The 22,870-nt window shown below is 42.8% G+C and overlaps 1 protein-coding gene across 2 annotated transcripts; it reads left to right on the top strand.

Moving 5' to 3' along the window:
• The first annotated feature begins 585 nt into the window (after window positions 1-585).
• Window positions 586-20,894, top strand: LOC100467730 (cytochrome P450 2U1). Of its 2 annotated transcripts, none has more exons than XR_004628745.1 (5): window positions 586-1,177; window positions 13,475-14,110; window positions 15,880-16,041; window positions 17,275-17,366; window positions 17,465-17,596. XR_004628745.1 is itself a non-coding variant. In XM_019797185.2 (5 exons), the coding sequence occupies exons 1-5, from the start codon at window positions 688-690 to the stop codon at window positions 18,786-18,788; spliced, it is 1,635 nt and encodes a 544-aa protein (XP_019652744.2). In that variant the 5' UTR covers window positions 590-687; the 3' UTR covers window positions 18,789-20,894. The 2 variants fall into 2 exon arrangements, 1 of the variants encoding a protein (XP_019652744.2); XM_019797185.2 differs by lacking the exon at window positions 17,275-17,366 and adding an exon at window positions 18,610-20,894 and having other exon boundaries at window positions 590-1,177; window positions 17,465-17,632.
• Window positions 20,895-22,870: the final 1,976 nt, after the last annotated feature.

Raw genomic sequence — 22,870 nt, 5'->3', positions numbered from 1 at the left:
GCTGAGCTTTCACTCTCCGAATAGAGTTTTCCTGCCAGAGGCTAGCTCTGAGAGCTTTACTCCCCCACCTCACCCCCCCACCCCTCCCGCAGCGTCAGCCTCCTGCACCTGCAAATTCTGCACGTTGCTTTCCCATCGTCCTCCTGTCTCTGAGCGGAGGAAACTGTGCCTTCTTCCTCTGAATCCCGGTTTAGATAAAGCAGCAACCCCTTGTCTTTGCTACCGAGGTGAGGGCGGGGACCCTTAGGGTAGAGGTGCTGGTGCTGAGGCCGAGTCATGTCGGCGGCCTGTTCATCAGGCACGGTTTATACACTAAAATGACACACGGGGAACACGAGGAAATCGACACCCAATCAGAATGCAAGCATGTTTGTGTCAGGGGCAACAACCGCCTTGCCCAACCCCGAGGAGAGGCGCAACAGGACTTCGGGGTCAAACTTTCAGACCGCGCGCCCCGCCTGCCAGAGGACCGCTGCTGCCTCGGTGCGAGCGCGTCCCCGTTTCCGCTCGGGCGCAGCTGATTGGAGGCGGGGGGAGCATGCGGTGGGCGCAGCCAATCCGGGGCGCCCTCCGCCGCTCTTCTCCCCGCCCCCCTCCTTGCGGCGCAGTGAGCCGCGCCGCTGGCAGCTCGCGGTCTCCAGGGCTCGGCGGGAGGAGGCCGAGGCTGCGGACGCGGGCGCCCAGGCCATGGCCTCGCCCGGGCTGCCACAGCCCCCCGCCGAGGGCTCGCCCTGGCCTCTGCGCCTGCTGCACGCGCCTCCAGAGCTGCTGCGGCTGGACCCCACGGGCGGCGCGCTGTTGCTGCTCAGCCTCGCGGCGCTGCTCGGCTGGAGCTGGCTGTGGCGGCACCGGGCGCGGGGCATCCCCCCCGGCCCCACGCCCTGGCCCGTGGTGGGCAACTTCGGCTTCGTGCTGCTGCCTCCGTTCCTCCGACGGAAGAGCTGGCTGCACCGCCGGGCGAGGGCCGCAGGGATGGAGCCCTCGGCCCTGGGCCCGCAGCTGCTCCTGGCCGACCTGGCTCGCGTGTACGGCAACGTCTTCAGCTTCTTCATCGGCCACTACCTGGTGGTGGTCCTCAGCGACTTCCACAGCGTGCGCGAGGCGCTGGTGCAGCAGGCCGAGATCTTTAGCGACCGCCCGCGGGTGCCGCTCGTTTCCCTCGTAACCAAGGAGAAGGGTGAGCCGGAGCCTTGGGGGTCGCGGGCCGCGTGGACGCGCAATGCGGCGCCCGGGGCTCCCGGTGCGCGGGGCTGAGGTTCCTGCGCCCTTTCCAGCCCGCGCACCTAGCCACCTGCATCCAGCCCCGAAAAGGGAGGGCGACGGCGACGCGTCCCTTTAACGGTGCCTTTAAGATCGCCTCCAGCTGCTGGATGGGTCACTCCTTCATAGTCCAAGATCAGAAGTAGGAAACCCACCAGAAAGTTGAGGAAGGGTAATGGGGACAGGGGTGCGGGGGNGGGGGGGGGGGGGGGGGGGGGAAGCAATGTGCAAAAGCCAGACTCTACCTTTCCAGGGATATTCTGTCCTTCCCAGAATAAGGCCTCATTCTCAACGCTGTGTCCCCAGGGGAAACTTTGGCCTTGTTAGAAGGAGGCAGGGATATTCTTTACACCTTCTGAGTTCTGAGTGAGAGTTTAAAAAGATATTTTCCATAAGATATAAGGTCCAGAAAACACTTTAGAAGCCTACTAGCAAACCTCATTTACTGGGTTTGTAGCCTCTGATTTCAGCTTCTGGAAATCCAAGTTGGGCAGTTTTGAAGGTTGGGAAACATATTATCATCTGCAATAAAAGATCATATTTACCCTTTCCTTAACTCCACCCCCCCTTGTTTATCAGGCTTACCCTTTGTTTTACTGACTGAGTCAGATGTTAATTTAATTGCCTTTAATCAATCAGGTGTTAAATCTAAATGTCTTTCCCTCCAGAAACTTTTTCTCACTTCCTCTCCAATTTAGGCTCCCTTTTGGAACCAATTTCTCTACGCACGATTGCTTTTCCTTTACTGCACTTAACAAAACTGGGGCTCCGTTATTTAGTAACTGGATGTGGGTCTTCACCCCTAGACTGACGTTTAGGAGAATGTGGAATGCGGCATAAAGAGATCCAGGCTTTTTAGAGTCTGATTAAGCCAGAGTTTGGATCATGATTTTAAATGAATAGTAATGATCAAAATGTTTTAATGTCCCCCTGAAAAACAAATGTCACCAGCCATAATACACCATTTCCATGCCTTCACACATCACTGCTGCTTTTCTTCCCATCTCATGGCTGGCTAGAGAACTCCTGTTTGCTTTGCTTTGCTTTTCTCTCCCTTTTTATAAAAAAAAAAAAAAATTGTAGTGAGATACACATCATAAGATTTGCCATCTTAACCATTTTTAAGTTCAGTGACATTAAGTCATTCACATTGTTGTGAAACCATTACGACTATCTGCAGAACACTTTTTATCTTGGAAAACTGAAACATCATAACCATTAAACAAACATTAAAAAAGCTCCTTCCTTGGGGCACATGGCTGGCTCAGTTGGTTGAGCATTCAACTCTTGATCTTGGGGTCATGAGTTCAAGCCCCACGTTGGGGATAGGGATTACTTAAAATTAAAAACAAAAAAAACAAAAAAAACAAAAAAAAACCCTTCCTTCCTCTCTAGCCCCTGGCAACCACTCTTCTATTTTCTGCCTCTACAAATGTGACTATACTAGGTACTTGATATAAGTGGTATCATCCCATATTTGTCCTTTTGTGACTGACATATTTCACTTAGCATCATGTTATAAGGTTCTTCCATGTTGTAGCTTGTGTGAAAATTGCCTCCCTTGTTAAGTCTGAATACTATTCCATTAAATGTCTATAACACATTTTGTTTATCCTTTTGTCTGCTGATGGAACTTGGGGACTTCTGCCGTTTAGGTATTGTGAAAAATGCTGCTAGGAACTTGGCACACATCCATGTGAGTCCCTCCTTTCAATTCTTTTGGGTAGAAACCCAGAAATAGAATTGCTTGATCATGTGGCAATTCTATATTTAATTTTTTGAGTAACTGTCTTACTGTTTTCCATGGTGGGTGCGCCATTTTACATTCTCTGGTGGCAATGAACAAGGTTCCAATCTGTCCACATCTTCACCCACACTTGTTATTTTCCATTTCTTCATACCTGCTTGTCTGTCACCTCGTTGAGAATGTGTTCCCTGACAGGCTCTCTACACCACCAGGGAGAGGTGAGCTACGTTTTCTCCATGATACCACTGTTTCATTTTAAACTCTCCTCCCCACCCACCCCCTGCCGGTCAGTCAGCACATCTCCTCCCTTCCTCCTGCAGATACAGTTCTGCATCCATCCACTTCTTTCCATCTCCATTGTCAACACCTCAATCAGTACCATCATTTTTCATCTGATAGTTGAATACTCTTAACTAGCCTGCTTGCTTCCACTCCAGTTTTTTTGCAGACAGCAGCCAAAGGGATCTCTTTTTAAAAACCGTGAATCAAGCTATGTTGCTCCCCAGCTGAAACCAGCTGCCTCTGTGTCCTTGACCTCCTGCGCTCCGAAGGACCTGGCCCCTGCCTGCCTTTCTGACTTTAGCTCTTTTCATCCTGCCTTTACTTGTTCATTTCAACCTGCTCTAGAAAAATTAAGCAGATTCCTGCCAAGCTTGTGACTGTTTCAGTCTGCTTGGTTTGTTGTCCTTTGACATGGAATAACTTTTCACTTGACTGACTCCTTATCCTCTCTCAGGCCAATTGTCACCTTTCAGTCCTATTTTAGACACTGCCCAGTATCACAACTTATTTTATCTCATTCATATTTCACTCATTAAACGCCTTGAAAATACTTAGGCTACAACCAGCTCCACCTATCAATGGAATATAAACTCTGTGAGGGCAGAGATTTGGTTCATCTTGTGAACCACTGTTTCGCCACTTATCGGTACAAGTAGGTAATCAAGAAATGAGAGAATATGTGCATACAAGCGTCTGTTGATGTACTTACTACATTATATTGTAAATTTTTTTTTGCTTGTCTGATGCACTTACCACATTACATTGTAATTTTTTTTGCATGTCTATCGTTTCCTCTGGATTTTTTTTTTAAGGTATGAGTTAGATTTTCTTCTTTGTGGTCCTTGGTGGGTTTATGGTTTGCTCAAAAATCTGTAATAAACAGTTTCTAAGTATTAGTTGGGTCACAACTTATTATTAGATCCTTTATGTAGGAAAGGACTGGGTACCTGGGGTAACTTGGTGTTTCAGCATCCCAAAACATCCATTCCCCCAAGAAACCATTAGGATTTTTTAGGTGATACTGCTCAGATGGTCTAATGGATGTGTGTTGGGTCATGTGCTATGAATTGAGAAAAATACTGTGTCTGGTGAAGGTGATTGACAAGAGAAGGTGAAGGAAGAACCATAGGCCACAAAGGAAATGCTGTGGGGTTAATTTAGAGTAGAGAACAGATCATCTGAATAGGAAAATGTAGATAACTGAGGAATTTTTGTAATGGAACTTTTTCTAGGGTGAAGAATAAAAGGGGGAGAATGTGAGTTTATTTCAAGATGTCCCTCAAAGGGTGAAGGACCAGACAAATTCTGAGCAGACTTTATAGATTGAGAAATGGGTAGCCTGCAGTTACCAGCCTGAAGAAGAAAAGCCATGGGGGCTAAAGGCTGAGCTGCTCAGCTCAGCAGGATTTGGGGAGTGCCCCAGCTACCTCCGGCTACTGTTGTAAAATGTGAAGTTGCCTAGGAAAGAGATGTGCAGAGTATAGGAGAAAGGGAAATGGTCTCAGGAATTAGAGGTCAGTAACATTATTTATTACAAGATATTTTTGGAGAATGTTGCTGCCTAAGTTGGCGAGACTAGCAGAGAAGTGAATGTTTCGTAAACAGTAATGTGCACAGGCAGGCTTGAAATAGTTGACAACACATTGCCAAAAAGTTCTAGAATGTGGGAGGTTGTTTATTTTATTTATTATATTTGAATTTTTCAAAGCATCATGCTTAGACAAGTTGATGGGTTTTTTTAAGCCCAAAAAGCTGTAGTGAACTAGATAGACCATTAAGATATTTCACATTAGCCATGTCATCCTACTCATGAATCTATCTCGTTCTTTTCCCGAGCAGGAATAGAAAACAAAGTTACAAAGTCAGAGCCAAGGCTACCAAAAGAGTGCTTTACTCTAAGTGTGGTCTATTTCTTCTAAACGGTTTGTGCACATCACATTTTTATTATAAAATATTTCAAGTATGAAGTTCAGAGAAGAATGTAAATTCATTTATCTACCATTCAGATTTGCTTCAGATTCATAAACAATACATAGCTTCATTTGGTATGTTTTTTAAAAACTGACATATGTTATTTATTTGTTTGTTTATTTGAGAGAGTGCACGTGAGATGGGGGTAGGGGGGAGAGGGGAAGAATCTTAAACAGGCTCCACGAACAGCATGGAGCCCTGTGCGGGGGCTCGATCTCACAACCCTGAGATCATGACCTCAGCTGAAGTCAGGAGTTGGATGCTCAGCTGACTGAGCCACCCAGGCGCCTCTAATGTATCTTTCTACTTCCAGTTTTTGTTTGTTGATTTATCTATTTCCTTGTTGATAGAAATTAGATCCTTTCTAATTTTAAAAGATTGCTAGAGGCTTCGAACAAAAGTGAAAGCAAGCTGTAGAGCCATAAAAATGGAAAGTAAAAGGAAATTTGGAAGAAGTTTAAAAGCAGGGTATAGACCAGTCAGTGTTCCCTACTTGAAAGGGGAACGTGATGCAAAATGAAATTAGGAAATGAAGGAAGAAAATGAAAGTTCATCTGGGGAATTTAAAAATGAATGAGGAAAGCAGGATAACCATATTTTGTAGTAAGTTCAGTAAAATAGGTATTTGAAATTCTTACGTACTCATATCAAGACGGCCTGAATTCCCACTAAGAGGAACACTTCTATGACCCCAGGGAAAGAAAGGACGAATATAATCAGTGGATGGATAGCACCTTCTCTGCTTCAGGAGGAAAAAAACGTATGTGTGGTAAATGTAAATTGCATCAGATTTAATGTAATTTAAGTATTTTTACCTTAGCGTATGTTTATTACTATAAAACATTAAAACATGGAAAAGGAAAAGAAGAATTCCTTTCCATTCTTTCCAAAAAGAATTGAAAATCATCTGTGATCCCTGTCGTTTTGAGATAGCCATTACCGACATTTTTATGTATTGCCTTTGTCTCAGGCGATTGGACCTGTTTTAACAGAGTACCATAGCCTCGGTGGCTTATAAACAACAGAATTTGTTTCTTATGGTTCTGGAGGCTGGGAAATGCAAGATCAAGGCCCCAGCGGACTCGGTGTCTGGTGGGGGCCCACTTCCTAGTTCCCAGATGGCCATGTGTAACCTCACATGGTGGGGGGGGGGCAAGGGAGATTTTTATAAGGATACTGATCTCATTCGTGAGAGGGTTCCACCTTTGTGACCTAAATCACCTCCCAAAGACCTCACTTCAGATACCATCACGTTGGACATTAGGATTTAACATATGAATTTGGAGGGGGACACAAACATTCAGCCTGTGGCAACCTTCCAGTATTTTTTCTATTTGTACATGTATTTTTTCCCCTTTTTTAAAAACGTAGATTCAATTAGCCAACATATAGTACATCATTAGTTTCACGTGTGGTGTTCGATAATTCATCAGTTGTGTGTAACACCCAGTGCTTATCACTTTGTACATGTATTTTTAAAAAGTGTATTTGCTTCTGTCAAATGAAATCATATTCACACTCTTTAAAATTGTTTTTATCACTTAAATTTTCTTTTTTTTTTTTAAAGATTTTATTTATTTATTCGACAGAGATAGAGACAGCCAGCGAGAGAGGGAACACAAGCAGGGGGAGTGGGAGAGGAAGAAGCAGGCTCATAGTGGAAGAGCCTGATGTGGGGCTCGATCCCATAACGCCGGGATCACGTCCTGAGCCGAAGGCAGACGCTCAACCGCTGTGCCACCCAGGCGCCCCATATCACTTAAATTTTCTGAGTATGTTTCCCTATTATTTAATATTCTCCTGCAAAGATCATAAGAGCTGTATAACATTCCTTTGTGAGAATGTATCACAGTCAATTTAGCCTATCCTGCCTTTGGTTTGAAGTGGATTTTTGTTTCAACTGTCTACCACCTGTTCCTCTGATAAGCACTCCCCTTTGAGGAACTCTTTGTCCTCACCACCCGTTTGTACCCACTAACTGTGGTTGGAACATGAGATACCCTATCTTTATATGAACTCCCTTCTCTGGCCACAGTGACTGGTCAAGGGATAGACCCTGATCAAAGATGACTTGATCAGAATATCTTACCTCTCTGTACCAGTGGGTAGTCTGTAAGCTGGGCACAGAACTAAAAAATTTATATTCACGGCATAGTCTGGAAGTCTCAAGTCACAAAATAAACTTAAAGTGTTCTAAACTGGTATCATCATAGGACACCTGACTGAAGCATTGTATCCTACTCCAGCATTTTTCAACTTGGATCTGGCCTTTTCTCTCTCAGGGGAAAACAGGAGATTAGGGATCCCAAGATAGCTCCTGATGCTTGGAAAAGCTGGTTTGCAGTAGGAAAAAATGAAGCCAGGCAGAAAGTAGTGAAAAACAGATGCAGGGAGAAAGAGTTGTGTGGTGTTTAGTCTTCTCTGAGCTGATAACACCCAGCTCTTCCTGTTTTTGGTTCCACAGCCTAACTGGCCTTTCTGCCCAACCTACTTAAGGATATATTTTTGTCATTCCCAACAAAAAGAGTCCTGATTTTTGCTTTGGAGCCATTTTTATGTTTTAGTGTTATTACCTTCCTAGAAATGAAGCCCTTATATATATCCATGAATACCATTGCTTTTCAGGGCTATGAATGGAGAGGTCAACAGCTGAACCTCTCTAAGACATTCCTAAGACCTTAAGTCATTCTGACTCCAAAATACGAGTGTTTTGTAAAGTTTGGAACCATGAGGCCATTAATGCTGTCCATGCCTCTCATCCTACCATTCTCGGGCATGGTCTCTTTGGTCACATCTTTTGTCTTGGACTTCCTACCTGTCCACTTGTTGTCAGATGTCCCGAACCTCAACTATTAGCCACTTCTGAGAAGGTTCTCTCCATCTCCTTGCCTTATCTAAAACTGAGTTCCCTCTAAAGGTAATTTAGCTCTTCTTGAAACATCCCCTTTAACTTTGCTCAAGTTATTTATTTTTCTAAAATATGCCTTCATACACATCTTTATTTACAAATGCAACATCCGCTCATATGCCCTCTCTTCGGAGAAGTGCTACCTTCCCTCAGCTGACATGGTGCTCCTTCGTCTGCATTACAGTTCAATCAATACATCCTAAAAGTGCAACATTCAATACAGTCCAACATCTCACATTCAATACTGTGCACTCCTACTATACAACTCCAGTACAGTCCAACATCACACATTCAATAAAACACATCCCAACAATGCCGCATTCAATAGCATGTATTCCAAGTCTGCAACTCCATTCCAATCCAACATACAGCATTCAATACAACATGCAACTTCAATACAGTCCAGCATGCAACAGTGTATATGGATTGTTGGTTGATCTAGTTCCTCAAAAGACTAACATCTTAAAAAGAGGGATTGTGTCTTTTTAATCTATATGCCCTTAGTAACTGGCACACAGGGGACTCTAAATAAATATTGGAAAAACTGTTAGGAAAGAGGCATTTTACTAGATAAAATATGTCTAAAATACGAGTGCATAGTTTGAAAGATGGTGAGTAGATAATACAGACTGAGGACCTAATAAAAGAAAAAGTTTCTTGAGAAATAGGACAAAGCAGAGATATCATTTGTGATATCTTAAATTAGATGGCAGTTAAAATTAGTATCAAATCCTGAAGTTAGGAAAAAGAAGGGGGCCCAACAACACTTATGTCTGAATGCTGAATGCTGCAAGACATGGCCATGGTTAAATGCAGTAGGAGTGGCTAAGCTGTGGTTGTCTAGGAAATGGTTTATGGGGCTTTATTGAATAAAGGGAGAGTTCTCGTTTCAGGAATGGTGAAGACGTTTCCATTTCTTCTTTGTCTTGATAATCACACACCAAACCAAAGGGACTTTTAACAGAAGCACACGCTCCATCCATGGTGAAATGAATCTACAATCCTGTGCCACAACATTTGAAGAGAAAAAGTAGACCTAGGATTGGAAAATGACTTCATGGAGTGGAGGATGACCACTCTCAAGTGTCTACAAGGGGGAGGGGGTGTACTAGTGGAGTGTGAGACAGTTTACCCTGTGGAACCCCAGAAAGTCTCAGGAATTGGAGGTACCAGTGATTACAGGAGACAGGGATGAGCCACTGAGTTTGAAACGCATATAAAATATAGTTAGACCAGTTTCTTATCACCACAACCACTCCCTCAGAAAACAGAAATTAGATGCTTTGGACAGTCTTGGGTTTTAGTGACCTCTTGGACAAGGATGTGGAGTGGGTGGAGTGAGGGCAGAGAGATACGACCTTGTATCACACAAGATGAAAAGTCGCCTCTAGGTAAAGAGAGGACTCTTGAAGAGCTTCACTTGGAGTGAAAGATTGAATTCGACAGAGAACACCCAGCAAACCTGGCCACTAGCAAAAGAAAAGAAGGAAATTTGTCTTTCTTGGCTTGGACCCTGGTAAAGAAAATGTTCTCTCCTACCTCCAATCCCTGCTGCAACTAGCCCTGCCATTTTAGTGCAAAAGCAGTCACATACTATATGCAAATAAATTACAGTGGCTCATTAACTGGCTGTGTTCTAGTAACCTTTATTTATAAACCCTGAAATTTGAATTTCATGGTTTTTGTATATTATGACATATTGTTTTGATTTTTTCCAACCATTTAAAACTACTAAAACTAATCTTTGCTGACTGGCCATATAAAAAAAGGCAGCAGCTGAATTTGACCTATGGGCTGAAGTTTGCTGATTGTTAATCTAGACTTTAAATAAATGTGTTAAAAATTTAAGGGTGAGGATTCACTCTGTTTCTCTAATGCAAAAAAAGGTGAGAAAGGAAAGGGAAAAAAGAATAGATGCAGTAGGACTAAGTTCAAAATAATAGAAATAAATTAGTAATTATATTAAATGTAAATGGAAAAAATTGACTGGCTAAAAGATTGCTAGAATGGATTTTTTTTTGTTGTTGTTAGAATGGATTTTTTAAAAATCAAATGTATGTTAATTAATTTATAAGAAGATTTATTTATTTGAGAGAGAAAGAGAACACGCATGAGCGTGTGCGCAGGGGAAAGAGCAGGAGAGAATTCCCAGGCAGATTCCCACTGAGCATGGAGTCTGACCCTGCTGATCTCAATGACCCATGAGATCACAACCTGAGCCAAAACCAAGCTGAAACTGGCTGAGCCAACCAGGTGTCCCCAAATGTATGTTATTTTGAAAGAGATATACCCTCCTGTGAAAAAGAGACATACATAAGGGTACATTAAAATTCAAAATAAAAGGAAAATGTTATACCGAGATAATACTTTAAAAAGAAAAGCTGATGTCTTTTTGACAATGTATACTTTAAGTCAAACTTCATTGTTGAGAAGTAGTGAATTAAATGATGATAAAAGGAAGCTTTTTATTAAGCCAGGAAGATATAATAATTTTTTTTAAAGATTTTATTTATTTATTTGACAGAGATAGAGACAGCCAGCGAGAGAGGGAACACAAGCAGGGGGAATGGGAGAGGAAGAAGCAGGCTCATAGCGGAAGAGCCTGATGTGGGGCTCGATCCCACAATGCCGGGATCACACCCTGAGCCGAAGGCAGACACTTAACCGCTGTGCCACCCAGGCGCCCCAGGAAGATATAATAATTTTAAACTTGCATGTACCTAACAATACATATGTACCTAGGAACAAAGATACATAGATATAAATAGCTATATCGCAATATAATGTAGCAAAACTTGCAGAACTGCAAAGAGTAGTTGATTAATGTACCATATACCAAAATAGTTTAACATAAGTATTTGAATAATTGAGAGAGCAGGAAGATAAAAATTTGCTAAGGATACAAAAGATTTGATTCCAACATTTACCAGGCTTTTCCTATAGGACATATAGAGAACCCTGTATCCAACAATTGATTTAAACAAAAATTCTTCTCAATTTTATTGGAAATTTTATTAAAGTTGATCACATACTAGGCTAAAAAGCAAACCTCATTAGTGTCAAAAATCAGTATAAGACAATTTAGGTAGCAAAAAAATCATAACAAAAAATTTTAAATAAGATTATAATGAAAATACATGCAAACAATACCTGTGGACTATAACTCATGTGGTACTCAGAGGCAAAAATAGAGTCTTAAAGTTATTTATTAGGATAAAGGTCTGAAAACTAGTGAGTTAGATGACCAACTGTATATATCTGGAAAAAAATAAAAGCATAAAAGAAAAAAAGGAACATACCATTATAATTTTAGACAAATTCTTCCAGAGAGAAAGAATATACCCTGGCTCATTTTAGGAGGTCAGTATATTCAGACAAGTGTATTATGAGAGTGGAAATTTATTGGCCATTTTCATTTGTGAGTATGAATTTAAAAAAACACTGGGGGGGGGTGCCTGGGTGGCACAGTCAGTTAAGTGTCTGACTCTTGGTTTTAGCTCAGGTTGTGATCTCAAGGTTGTGCGATGGAGCCCTGTGTCAGGTTCCACGCTCAGCGCGGAGTCTGCTTTGGATTCTCTCTCCCTCTACCTCTGCTCTTACCACTTGGGCTCTCTCTCTAAAATAAATAAACAAATCTTTAAAAAATATATTAGGAAACCAAATCCAACATTAAGACCATAAAAGCACTATAACCAAAACTGGATTTATTCTTGCATTGCAAGCAGGTTCAATTCTCAGAAAGAAGGCAGTTTTCAAATCTATAAATTAAATGCAATTCCAGTGAAAAACCCAAAAGTTTTTTTTAAATAGAACTTGACAAGCCGACTTTAAAGTTTTACAAAAGAGTGAGGAGCCAAGAATAATAATAAAAAATGTTTTTGAAAGAGAACAAGGAGGGGGGGACTTCCCTATTAGATGTTAAGACTTACTATGAAGTTTATTTATATCTGAAAAAGTAACAGTAATTAAAACGATGTGCTTTAAGTGCTTCATAGCGTAACTTGGCAAGTGTTCTGTACATTGGAGATGTGCATATTTTATGACTCATCAATCCACTCTTAGCAATGTCTTCAAAATTCTGAGGAAATAGAAAAGGTAGAATAAATATATTTTCTAAAAAATCTTTAGAAATTTGCCTCCCATGCACTTTTGCTGTAGCAAAATCAGGGAAGGAAATAAGGAGGAAGAAATAGAATCCGGGAAATGAGTTCAACACAGGAGAGTCTAAGAAAATTCCTAAATAATGCCACACAGAAGTCACCAAACACCTGAACAGAAGATCTGGAAAGGCACCTGCTGTGGATTTGAGCAGATATGTGGCAGAGCCCAAGGAGAAAAGCTAAACTGATAGCTTGTCTGATTCTTTTGACCACATGGTTGTCTATTTTGAAGGGCATTTTATGGAGGTATTAAAGATTGTGAGGTTTAACCACAGAGAAGGGTCTGTATGTACCCCATCTCAGTGCCAGGCACACAGTCGGCATTCAGAAATACTTGTTAGCTATGTGAAGCATGTCCTCAAAAGTGGCAGAAATGAAGTCAATTAAAAATGGGGAAGGAGAACTGGCTGGAACAATAAAGGGCGCCATGGAAAATAAGGGGGTGAAATAGGTGATGGGAAACAAGGAATGTTTGAAAACAATTTGATACATCAGGGAACAGCTCTATTGGGTTTTGGTAGTGGAAGATGTATAACATAAGTGAGAATCAAATAAGGTAGAGCTGTGAAGATGTTTTTAAATTAGGGCTGTTGCCAGCAACAGACATTTTAGAGTACCTGCCAGTTATTCGGTTCCAAACTAGTAGCCAGAGCTTTAATCCAATTGGGCTGTTGATTTATTCAGTTAATATTTAACAAGCTCCTCCTGTATCCCCAGAATAATGCCAGAAGCTGGGATCTTAATGGTCAGCACAGTCTGATCATGTCCTGCCCTCCTCCTATTCAGAATGCTGAGAATATGGGGATATCCAGCCTGAAGCATTTTTTAAGCCTGGATTTATTCTTACAAAGCCTAAGATTTGGAAATTTACACTGACTCTAGAAATTGAAATTCATTGCTTTTCATTTCACCAGGAGTTCCTACCTATCATAATAAGCTTTATCAGATAGGATTTTTGTTATTAGTAACATATACTATCTTGATAATTCAGCCTTGCTCATCACTCTTCTTGGCTGGTGATCTCTACCTGTAGCTGAATTTTGCACAAGGGAGTTGACAAACACAGAGCACGCCTCGTCGTGGGTCCTGCTCAGTAGGATCGGGCATTGCTCTCCCTCACCTTCTTTTCTCGCTGTCCTTTTCCAGGGATTGTATTTGCACATTATGGTCCAGTCTGGAGACAACAGAGGAAGTTCTCTCATTCAACTCTTCGTCATTTTGGCTTGGGAAAGCTGAGCTTGGAGCCCAAGATTATTGAGGAGTTTAAATATGTGAAAGAGGAAATGCAGAAGCATGGAGAAAACCCCTTCGACCCTTTCCCCATTGTCAACAATGCCGTCTCTAACATCATTTGCTCCCTGTGCTTTGGCCAGCGCTTTGATTACACCAATAGTGAGTTTAAGAAAATGCTCAATCTTATGTCACGAGCATTGGAAATCTGTCTGAACACCCAGCTCCTCCTGGTTAACATATGCTCCTGGCTTTATTATCTTCCTTTTGGACCATTTAAGGAATTAAGACAAATCGAAAAGGATATTACCACTTTCCTTAAAAAAATCATCAAAGACCATCGAGAGTCTCTGGATGTCGAGAACCCTCAGGACTTCATAGACATGTACCTTCTCCACGTGGAGGAGGAGAGAAAAAATAATAGCAATAGTAGCTTTAATGAAGATTACTTATTTTATATCATTGGTGATCTCTTCATTGCTGGGACTGATACCACAACTAACTCCTTGCTTTGGTGCCTTCTGTATATGTCACTGAACCCCGACATACAAGGTAATTAACCAATGTTTCCTTTATCCAAGCAAAGCCAGGTTATTTAAGTCAGTACCAGCATCTTGGGCGATCCTGTGTCTCCTAACACGAAGCAGTGTCTTCAGGCCCAAAAACAAAGTGGAAATACTTGAATCCCATAGAGAACTGGGAAGGTGTTAACAGCGAAACTCCCAAGCTTCTAGACGGTGGGACTAATGTCCTATTTGCTTGCCCCTGCTTTAAATCTCTGCAGGTGAATCTGACTCTGTGTGAAATGTGTGCTAGAGGAAGGCTTTTAGAAAAGAAAGACAATTTGAAGCTAACGGGAGTTACAGTGATTTTCTGAACCCAGTCATCTTGTTTTGAAAATGGAGACCAGAGACCCAGAGAAGTTATGTGACTTTCCCGAGATCACAGAGCTCCTTCCACCACATCAATACCGATAGGTAGTGAGTGTCTGGCAGTTCACAGTAGAAGACCACGAAGGAGGATGGTGTACTACTTTTCAATTCCTCCTGTAACAAATCACCACAAACTTAGTGACTTAAATCAACACAGATTTGTCATCTTAAAGGTCCGTGTCTCCCTGGGCTAAAATCAAAATGTCGGCAGGGCGGCATTCCTTTCTGGAGGCTCGGGGAGGATCCATTTCCAGCTTCCTTGGCTCTGGGTCCCCTTCCTCTATCTTCAAAGCCAAGGATGTTGCAGCTGTTCGGACCATTTTCTTTTACTCACGTCTCCCTCTGACGCTAAACTGGGAAAAGTTCTTTAGTTTGAAAACCCATGTAATTAGTGCACACCCAGAAAATCCAGAATCATCTCCCCACCTCAAGACTCTTAATCAAATCACCTGCAAGGTCTTTTTTTGCCACATAAAGTAACATATTCATAGGTTCCAGGGGTTCGGGGTGTGGGCGTCCCTGAGGGGCCATTTTCTATTATAAATGAGATTATGCTTACTGCATTAGTTAACTATTGATGAGTAACAAATTATCCCCAAATTTAGCAGCTTAAAGCAACCACTGTTTACTATCTCACGTAGGGATCCCAGGGCAGCTTTGCCCGGTTCGTCTGACTTAGGATTTCTCATGAACTTGTCAAGCTGTTGGCAGGAGCTGCAGCCATCTGCAGACCTGACGGGGACTGAAGGATCCACTTCTAAGATGGCTTGTCCACTTGACTGTTGGCTGCAGGCCTTACCAGTTGGATTTTTCCATAAGGCCGCCTGACTTGGCAGCTGTCTTCCCCAAAAATGATTGACCCAAGAGAGAGCGAGTACCGAGACAGGAGCCACAGTGTCTATTATAGCCTAAGCTCAGAAGGGACACGCCATCACTTCTCCTTTATTCTGTTGGTCACACAGACCAGCGTGGTACAGGGTGGGAGGGGACCGTACAAGGATGTGAACACCGAGAGTCAGGGATCATTGGGGGCCACACTGGGCTACCTCACGTTGTCACATAAAAGCTGAGAGAGTCAGTCCACTGTTCGTATGAGAGAATGACTGAGAGGACTCCCGAATCCAGAATGCTTTCTCCTTTACCCATCTATCTGTTCTGCTATTTCAAAGTCACAAGATGGTACCAGGTCCCTGGGACCAGCTGCCTCTACTTGGAATATGACACCAGTGCTTCACTTCTCCGAGGCTGGGTCCGGTCTGAGCTGTCAGCTTAGCAGTTGTGGGTATGCTGTGATGGCAAGTACGCATAGGACGGCAGTCGCAATTCTCCCGGCTTATCTTCTGGCTGACTATTTGCTATTCTTTCCTGTTTTTTTTTTTTTTTTAATAGAAAAGGTTCAGGAAGAAATTGAAAGGGTCATTGGTGCTGACAGAGTCCCTTCCCTCACTGACAAGGCCCGGATGCCCTACACAGAAGCCACCATCATGGAGGTGCAGAGGCTGACGGTGGTGGTGCCACTTGCCATTCCTCACATGACCTCGGAGAAAACAGGCAAGTCCAGGATCTTTCTCCTTTGAGTGCCCTTGAGGGGAGCCCAGCCCCTGGATCCAAAGGAGTTGAAGGGACGGCGAGCCGACCATTCTGAGGGTTTAACATCGCGTCGTGGATAATCAAATGTCCAGGGAACGTTTCGGTTGTCCGTTATTCAGGTCCTGGCAGTCCCTCCCGGCTCATTTTATACAGAGCGCGCTAGACTTCCGAGCATGCGCACTTGCACTGTCAAGCAAATTCTGCAGCCATTTAAGACCGCTGTACTGGCAGGAAAGACGCCAGAATTAACAAAGGCACCTCTTAGTCTTCTTGGAGGGTCAGAAGAGCTCGCGGAAATATGGTATTAAGGATTTTAACTGGGAATTATCCTACTTCACCTTTTACAGTTGTACAACCGAAACACCAATATTAATTAGGAGAGCCCTTGTGAGTCGAAGGGCACCTGTTGCAACTTCTCACCCACACTGAAATGGGTCCATTTTGTCATGTCCTTGACACATAAGCACCCAGACTCCATGTAAAATCCCTCATAAGAAGGAACTTACCTCTTCTAGAGACAGCCCCTGATATAACAGGCTTAAATATACTTATAAGACAGTTGTAGGAAGCAATAACTTATAAATGATATTGGATCACTTCATCTTTTCTTTGGTCCAAATTAGATGAACTATGTGTGCAGTATCTTTTGGACACTTTTTAAAGTGCATATGAACTTGGCAGCTGCTAAGAGCCAGTGTTGACTTCCCTGTGCTGTTGACCCTTGGACAACACAGGTGTGAACTCTGGGTCCACTTATATGCAGGCTTTTTTCAATTAAAATAATGGAAAAATTTTTGGAGATTTGTGACAATTTGAAAAAACTCACAGATGAACTGTGTAGTCTAGAAATATCGAAGAAATTAAGAAAAAGGTCTATTATGAATGCATAAAATATATATGTAGATATAATTTAATCAACCATTTACTACCATAAAGTACAGCCAACTCTTGAACAACATGAGTTTGAACCATGTGGGTCCTCTTATGTGCAAATTTTTTACACTACCATGTTGTAAATATATTTTCTTATGATTTTTTTAAAATATAAAATTTGTAATTCTTTGGAAAGTTTACCCAGAATGTTCTATGACTTCTGTTTCAGGGTTTTCTCTTAATTGTAATGTTTTTCTGGTTTGATTTAATTCATTAATTCAACATCTGTTAAAGCAGCTTCTGTGCCTTATCTCGGGTTAGGTCCTGGGAGCTGTGGAGAGGATGCCAGTTGATAAGGTCTGCCCCTACCTTCCAGCTTCTCAATGTTTAGTCTCCACAAATTAAGTAGCTAGGTATGTAACTAGATTTTTTTTCAGATAGTGATGTTTAGGGAGAACTACTAGTAAGAACGTGTTGAATGACACTGGGTTTTTTTGTTTGTTTGTTTTAGTGCTCCAAGGATATACCATTCCTAAAGGCACGGTGGTGTTACCCAACTTGTGGTCAGTACACAGAGACCCAGCCATTTGGGAGAAACCAGATGATTTCTACCCTAATCGATTTCTGGATGATCAAGGACAACTTATTAAAAAAGAAACATTTATTCCTTTTGGGATAGGTCAGTTAAACTTTTATTTCTTTATGGTATAATTAAAGAGGTAGAACTAAAAGAATCTTTTATTATTTCATGATACTGTTTTAAAAATATTTTTTTCTTGGGGAGCCTGGATGGCTCAGTCGGTTAAACATCTGACTCTTGATTTCGGCTCAGATCACGATCTCAGGGTTGTGAGATCGAGCCCTGCCTTGGGCTCTGAGCTCAGAGAGGAGCCTGCTTAAGATTCTCTCTCTTCCTCTCCTGCTGCCCCTCCCGCCCAACTCATGCTCTCTCTCTCTCTCTCTCTCTCTAAAATAAATAAATAAAATCTTTAGAAACATTTCTTTCTTAGCAAGCAAACGTAAGAGAAGAGGTAAATAATCCAGTTAATGCAGCCCCACTATATTCATTTCAGATTTTAAAAACAAAATGAAAGCAATTGGTTTTAAATCCTTAAATATGACTAGAAATCTCCCTTTCTGAGATGCCCAAGTGATTATTTGAGTCCCAGGAAATGGTTGGTGTTAAGAGCATCTTGTGACCTTCTGCTGGGCTGGTCGCTGAGAGGCTGGGTTCTCGAATCTCACCAGGCCCTCTTTTAGACACCTGCATGAGCACATGTAGGATTCTTTCTATAAAAAAGGAATGCTCCAGAGATCTCATCTGACTCGTTCTCTCTTTAATCCTCCAGGTAAGAGCGAAGGAAAGAGATAAGTAGGTACAGAGGAGACAGAGAAGCCTGTGTCGGTCTCTAGTTACAGTCTAGAATGAGGATAGGTTTTCGTGAGCAGGAATTAAAATGTGAACTTCGTACATAAAAATTCTGATCAGCATATACTTTGGGAAGCCCTGAGGTATATGTAGCCATTTTGTTTTAAAGCTCTCTATATCTCCATTTAAAACACTTAATTGAGATATTTCAGATAAAATTGCTCTTCTTGAGATAGGAAGAGCCGTGGCATGATAATCCCAACTTTTTCTTCTGATCTCATTTTTAGGGAAGCGGGTATGTATGGGCGAACAGCTGGCAAAGATGGAATTATTTCTGATGTTTGTGAGCCTAATGCAGAGTTTCACGTTTGCTTTGCCGGAGGATTCTAAGAAGCCCCTTCTGACTGGCAGATACGGTCTGACTCTAGCCCCACACCCATTCAGTATCATCATTTCAAAGAGATAAAGAACAAGTCTGAGAAGAGAATGTAAATACATTTCCTCCTTGACAGATTTCTTCCTTCTGCAGCTGAGAACCCACCCAGCGACGACGCAGCGCCCGGGTTAGGCTCAGGTGAGAGGAGGACCAGACATGGGTAGACCTTGCCTCTTGGAAGGTTCCTCAGTAGGACATGTCTGTCACTTTACTAATGCCCGTCTGTGACCTGGGGGCTGGGCCGGGAAGCAGGAGATCTGGATTTTATCCCCCGTGGCTTCCAGCAGCGAACATTCCTCCCCATCACTCAGTGCCTCCGTCATTCCGTGTGTGAAACGAGGTTCAGAAAACGTGCCTTCTCTCCCTCTCTCAGCGCTAAGGAAGGTCAAATGCCGCATGTCTTTCCCGACATCACCAATACACTGTTAAGTACTGAAGAACAAATTCAGAAGCCAAAGGAAGACCCGCCAGCTTAAGGCCTGTGACAACACGAAAGTGGGGTTCCTACTTGAGCGCTTTGCCAGAGAAGATGTGGGTTTCGGCCATGATGAGTTAGAGCTTTTCTCTGCAGAGATCCTACGTCAGTCTTGGGAGGGGGGAGGCTCGTTTTGTTACTTTTATCTTTTCCTTTGTGATTTAGTTTTTTACATTTTGTAGACGTGGGCTCAAGGCTGTTGTTTGAATGTACATGTCGGCCTTCTGTTTCAGCTGCAGGAACAGGGAGGCTGGCTGAAGAGGTGGCTTCATGGCTCAGAGTTGCTCTGCTGAGTTGCTTGGAGAGCCGTCGCCCTTTCGACCTGAGCCCTGAATAGTGAGCTTGGGAATGCTGATACTGGGATTCCTCAGGGAAGGATTCAGACTGTGCCAAACATCCCTTTCTTGTTCTCTCTTCCACTGGCTTCGTGTGTCTCACCTTAGCACTTCTCAGACAGAGAGGCATTCTTAGCCTTGTTAAGAGAAGTACATCCGTCCTTAATAAAGGTCCCTTCAGAAGAGCAGTTCTCAAAAAAGGCGCTGACCCCTTTCAGGGGGTATTTGGAAATGTGTAAGTGCATCTTTGGTTATCACAATGACAAGGGAGCTATTGGCCTTTTGCTGCTGTGCGGCCAGGATGCTAAGTGAGCAGACCTGTACCAGGAGGAATAATCCTGCCAACTGCCAGTATTTTCCCCAGGGAGCGCATGCTCCGAAGAATGACCAGCCCGCTCCTGGATTCTCCCGTAGCGCTCCTGAGAGAGAAGTGACCACGATAATAAGATTCCCCCCTGCAGTTTGAGCCTTCCTCCTGCTGGCCCCAAACTTAGTGCTTTCCTTGTGTGCCTACACAGTTCTTACAGAAACTCGACTAAGATGTTATTTTGCAGCTGGTAGAGCTGAGCGTCAGAGAAGTGAAGGTACCTAGTCAGAAGGTCCCGCTGTCATTTCAGACCTACCCGTCCTTGTGACTGGAGAGTTCTGTCTGAATGCTGCTCTCTCCTGCCACCACCCGATCCCACGGGAGACTACTCGGCGTTTTCAGTGCCGATGGGTGAAGTACAGACAAATCTCTAGGTGCCTTGAGGATTTTTGTCAACTAAAAAAACAGCAGCAGCAACAACAAAAACAAAACAAATAAACTAAGGCCCAGGAATTGTGAGCAAATTGAGCGGCTGTTGTCTAGATTGGTGATGACGCAGGTGTGGTTACACTGTACCTTGAGCGGGACAGTTTGTTCCTCATCTGGAATTTTATAGGCTTTTGAGGTGCACTAATAATTTGGCATTAGCAAGTTTATTACTCCTTAATTTATGCATACATCCTCAACATTCCTAACTAGTTGCAGCTTACTTGAAAAAAAAAACAACCAAAAAAACCCTGTTCTGTGAGATTTTGTTGAAATCAGATGTTCATTAAACTTTTAAACATAATGCCTCAGACTGTAGCACTTTAAAAACATCTCTATGTGGTAAGCCACTGAAAGGACTGTTAATGCTTTCCTTGTATATGTTGGAGTTTTATGATTTTGTACCTTATGATTTATTTGAAGCGTAAAAATAATAGTACTTAGTTTTATTTATCTTCCTAATACCTAATTTTTAATCCTCATCTTTAGCATAATTTTTGGTGCTTTTATTAAACTTTTAGTTTTAACTGAAATACTATCATGTCTGGTTATTTGTTGTTTGTTTTAACTGCTAAACAAAACAATTTTTTAAACTACACGTCAAGTTAGGAAATGGAAGAGGGAGCCGACCTCCAAAGAGAGAGAGAGAGGGTCACAATGTAACAGAAGCATGGTTTTAAACTGGAGGATAATTCGCAGTTTTCTCAGGACTCGGGTTTCTGACTTCCCACGCCCAAATCCAGCCTTATTTGAGGGAGGGGTGAACCGACAAGAGACCATTGTGGCAAAGTATTGAGTCCCTGTCTCTCTTACACCTCTCAGCTCTGGGAGAAGAGTTTTGGTAAATACCTCAACCGGTGAATTTTGCCTACAAATGAGCTGGCTTTTCCCATGTCCCACTCTTCCTCCTGTCGTCATAGCTCAGAGGTCACCTCTAATCTAAAGTGGCCTTTCAAGAGGACTCCCTGCTATACATTAAATGTTTGTGTCCCCCCTAAATTCTCATATTCAAACCTAATCCCAATGTGATGGTGTTTGGAGTGGGACCTTGAGGAGGTGACTGGATGATGATGGTGGAGCCCTCGTGAAGGGATTAGTGTTCTTTTTTTTTCATTTGAGAAAGAGAGAGAGGGGACAAGCTGGCAGAGCAACAAGCAGAGGGAGAGGGAGAAGCAGACCCCCCGCTGAGCAGGCAGCCCGATGTGGGACTCAACCCCAGGACCCTGAGATCATGACCTGAGCCGAAGGCAGACGCTTGACCATCTGAGCCACCCAGGCGCCCGGGATGAGTGTTGTTTTGAAAGGAGCTCCTGAGAGCCGCCACAGGAGGAGCAACGTGAAGACAGCCGTCTGTGAGCCGGGAAGTAGGCTCTCAGCAGATCCCGATCTGCCCTGATCTTGGACTTCCAGCCTCCAGAACTGTAAGAAATACACTTCTGTTATTTATAGGACAGCCAGTCTGGTATTTTTGTTCCAGCAGCCACACGACGCTCCCCCATCTCATCATCACCCAGTCCCTCCAAGCCCTCCTTTCTATTTGTGGTTACTCTTACTCTATTTACTTAAACTCTCAGCTCCTACAATCTGCTCCACCTCCTGCCAGTTTAAAAACATTGATGCACAAGTTTTTAATTTTAATGAAGTCCAATGTGTCTATTTTTTCTTTTGTTGCCCGTATGTTTGGTGTCCTATCAAGAAATCATTGTCAAATCCAATGTCACAAAACTCTTCCCGTTTTCTTCTAAGAATTTTACAGTTTCAGCTTTTTTGTTTAGGTCTTTGATCCATTTTGAGCCAGTTTTTGTATGTGGTGTAAAGTAAGGTCTAACTTCATTCTTCTGCATGTTGCTACAGTTTCCCCAGCACCATTTGTTGGAGAGACTATCTTTTCCCTGCTGAATGGTCTTGGTACCCTTGTTGGAAGTTATTTGACCATATATAGGAGCTTTATATTTCTGGGTCAATACTATCCTTTACAGTAATGAATTTCTAGGGGCGCCTGGGTGGCCCAGTTGGTTAAGGGTCTAACTTCAGCTCAGGTCATGATCTTGGGGTCCTGGGATTGAGCTCCAAAGGCGGCTCCATGATCAGGGGGGATTCTGCCTCTCCATCTGCCCTTCCCCCTGCTCATGCTCTCTCTGTCTCTCTCTCAAATAAATAAAATCTTAAAAAAATAAAATAATGAATCACTGAACAGTTTTATACTAACATTAGAATATTCAGATAAATCAGTGAAACACAATAGAGATAATAAACCCATACCCCCTAGTATAAAAGTGGCATCATGCCATGAAGGGACAGAAAATAATATCATTTTTAGAAAGTGCTAGGGCAATTTGTTAATTATTTAAAAAAATAAAATAACACATTTTCAGGTATCTGGGTGGCTCAGTCAGTTAAGCATCTGCCTTCAGCTCAGGTCGTGACCCCAGAGTCCTGGGATCGAGTCCCATGTGGAGCTCCTTGCTCAGCGGGGAGCACTTCTGCCTCTGCCTGCCGCTCCCCCTGC

Source organism: Ailuropoda melanoleuca, chromosome 11, assembly GCF_002007445.2.
Source record: "Ailuropoda melanoleuca isolate Jingjing chromosome 11, ASM200744v2, whole genome shotgun sequence".
NCBI classification, from domain to species: Eukaryota; Metazoa; Chordata; class Mammalia; order Carnivora; family Ursidae; genus Ailuropoda; species Ailuropoda melanoleuca.
This window is presented reverse-complemented; position numbering and strand designations above follow the sequence as displayed.

Coding starts and splice junctions, on each gene's coding strand:
- LOC100467730 (XM_019797185.2), top strand. CDS start 688: ATGGCCTCGCCCGGGCTGCCACAGCCCCCCGCCGAGGGCTCGCCCTGG. Junction 14,111..15,879: donor ACTGAACCCCGACATACAAG/GTAATTAACCAA, acceptor TTTTTTTAATAG/AAAAGGTTCAGGAAGAAATT. Junction 16,042..17,464: donor CATGACCTCGGAGAAAACAG/GCAAGTCCAGGA, acceptor TGTTTGTTTTAG/TGCTCCAAGGATATACCATT.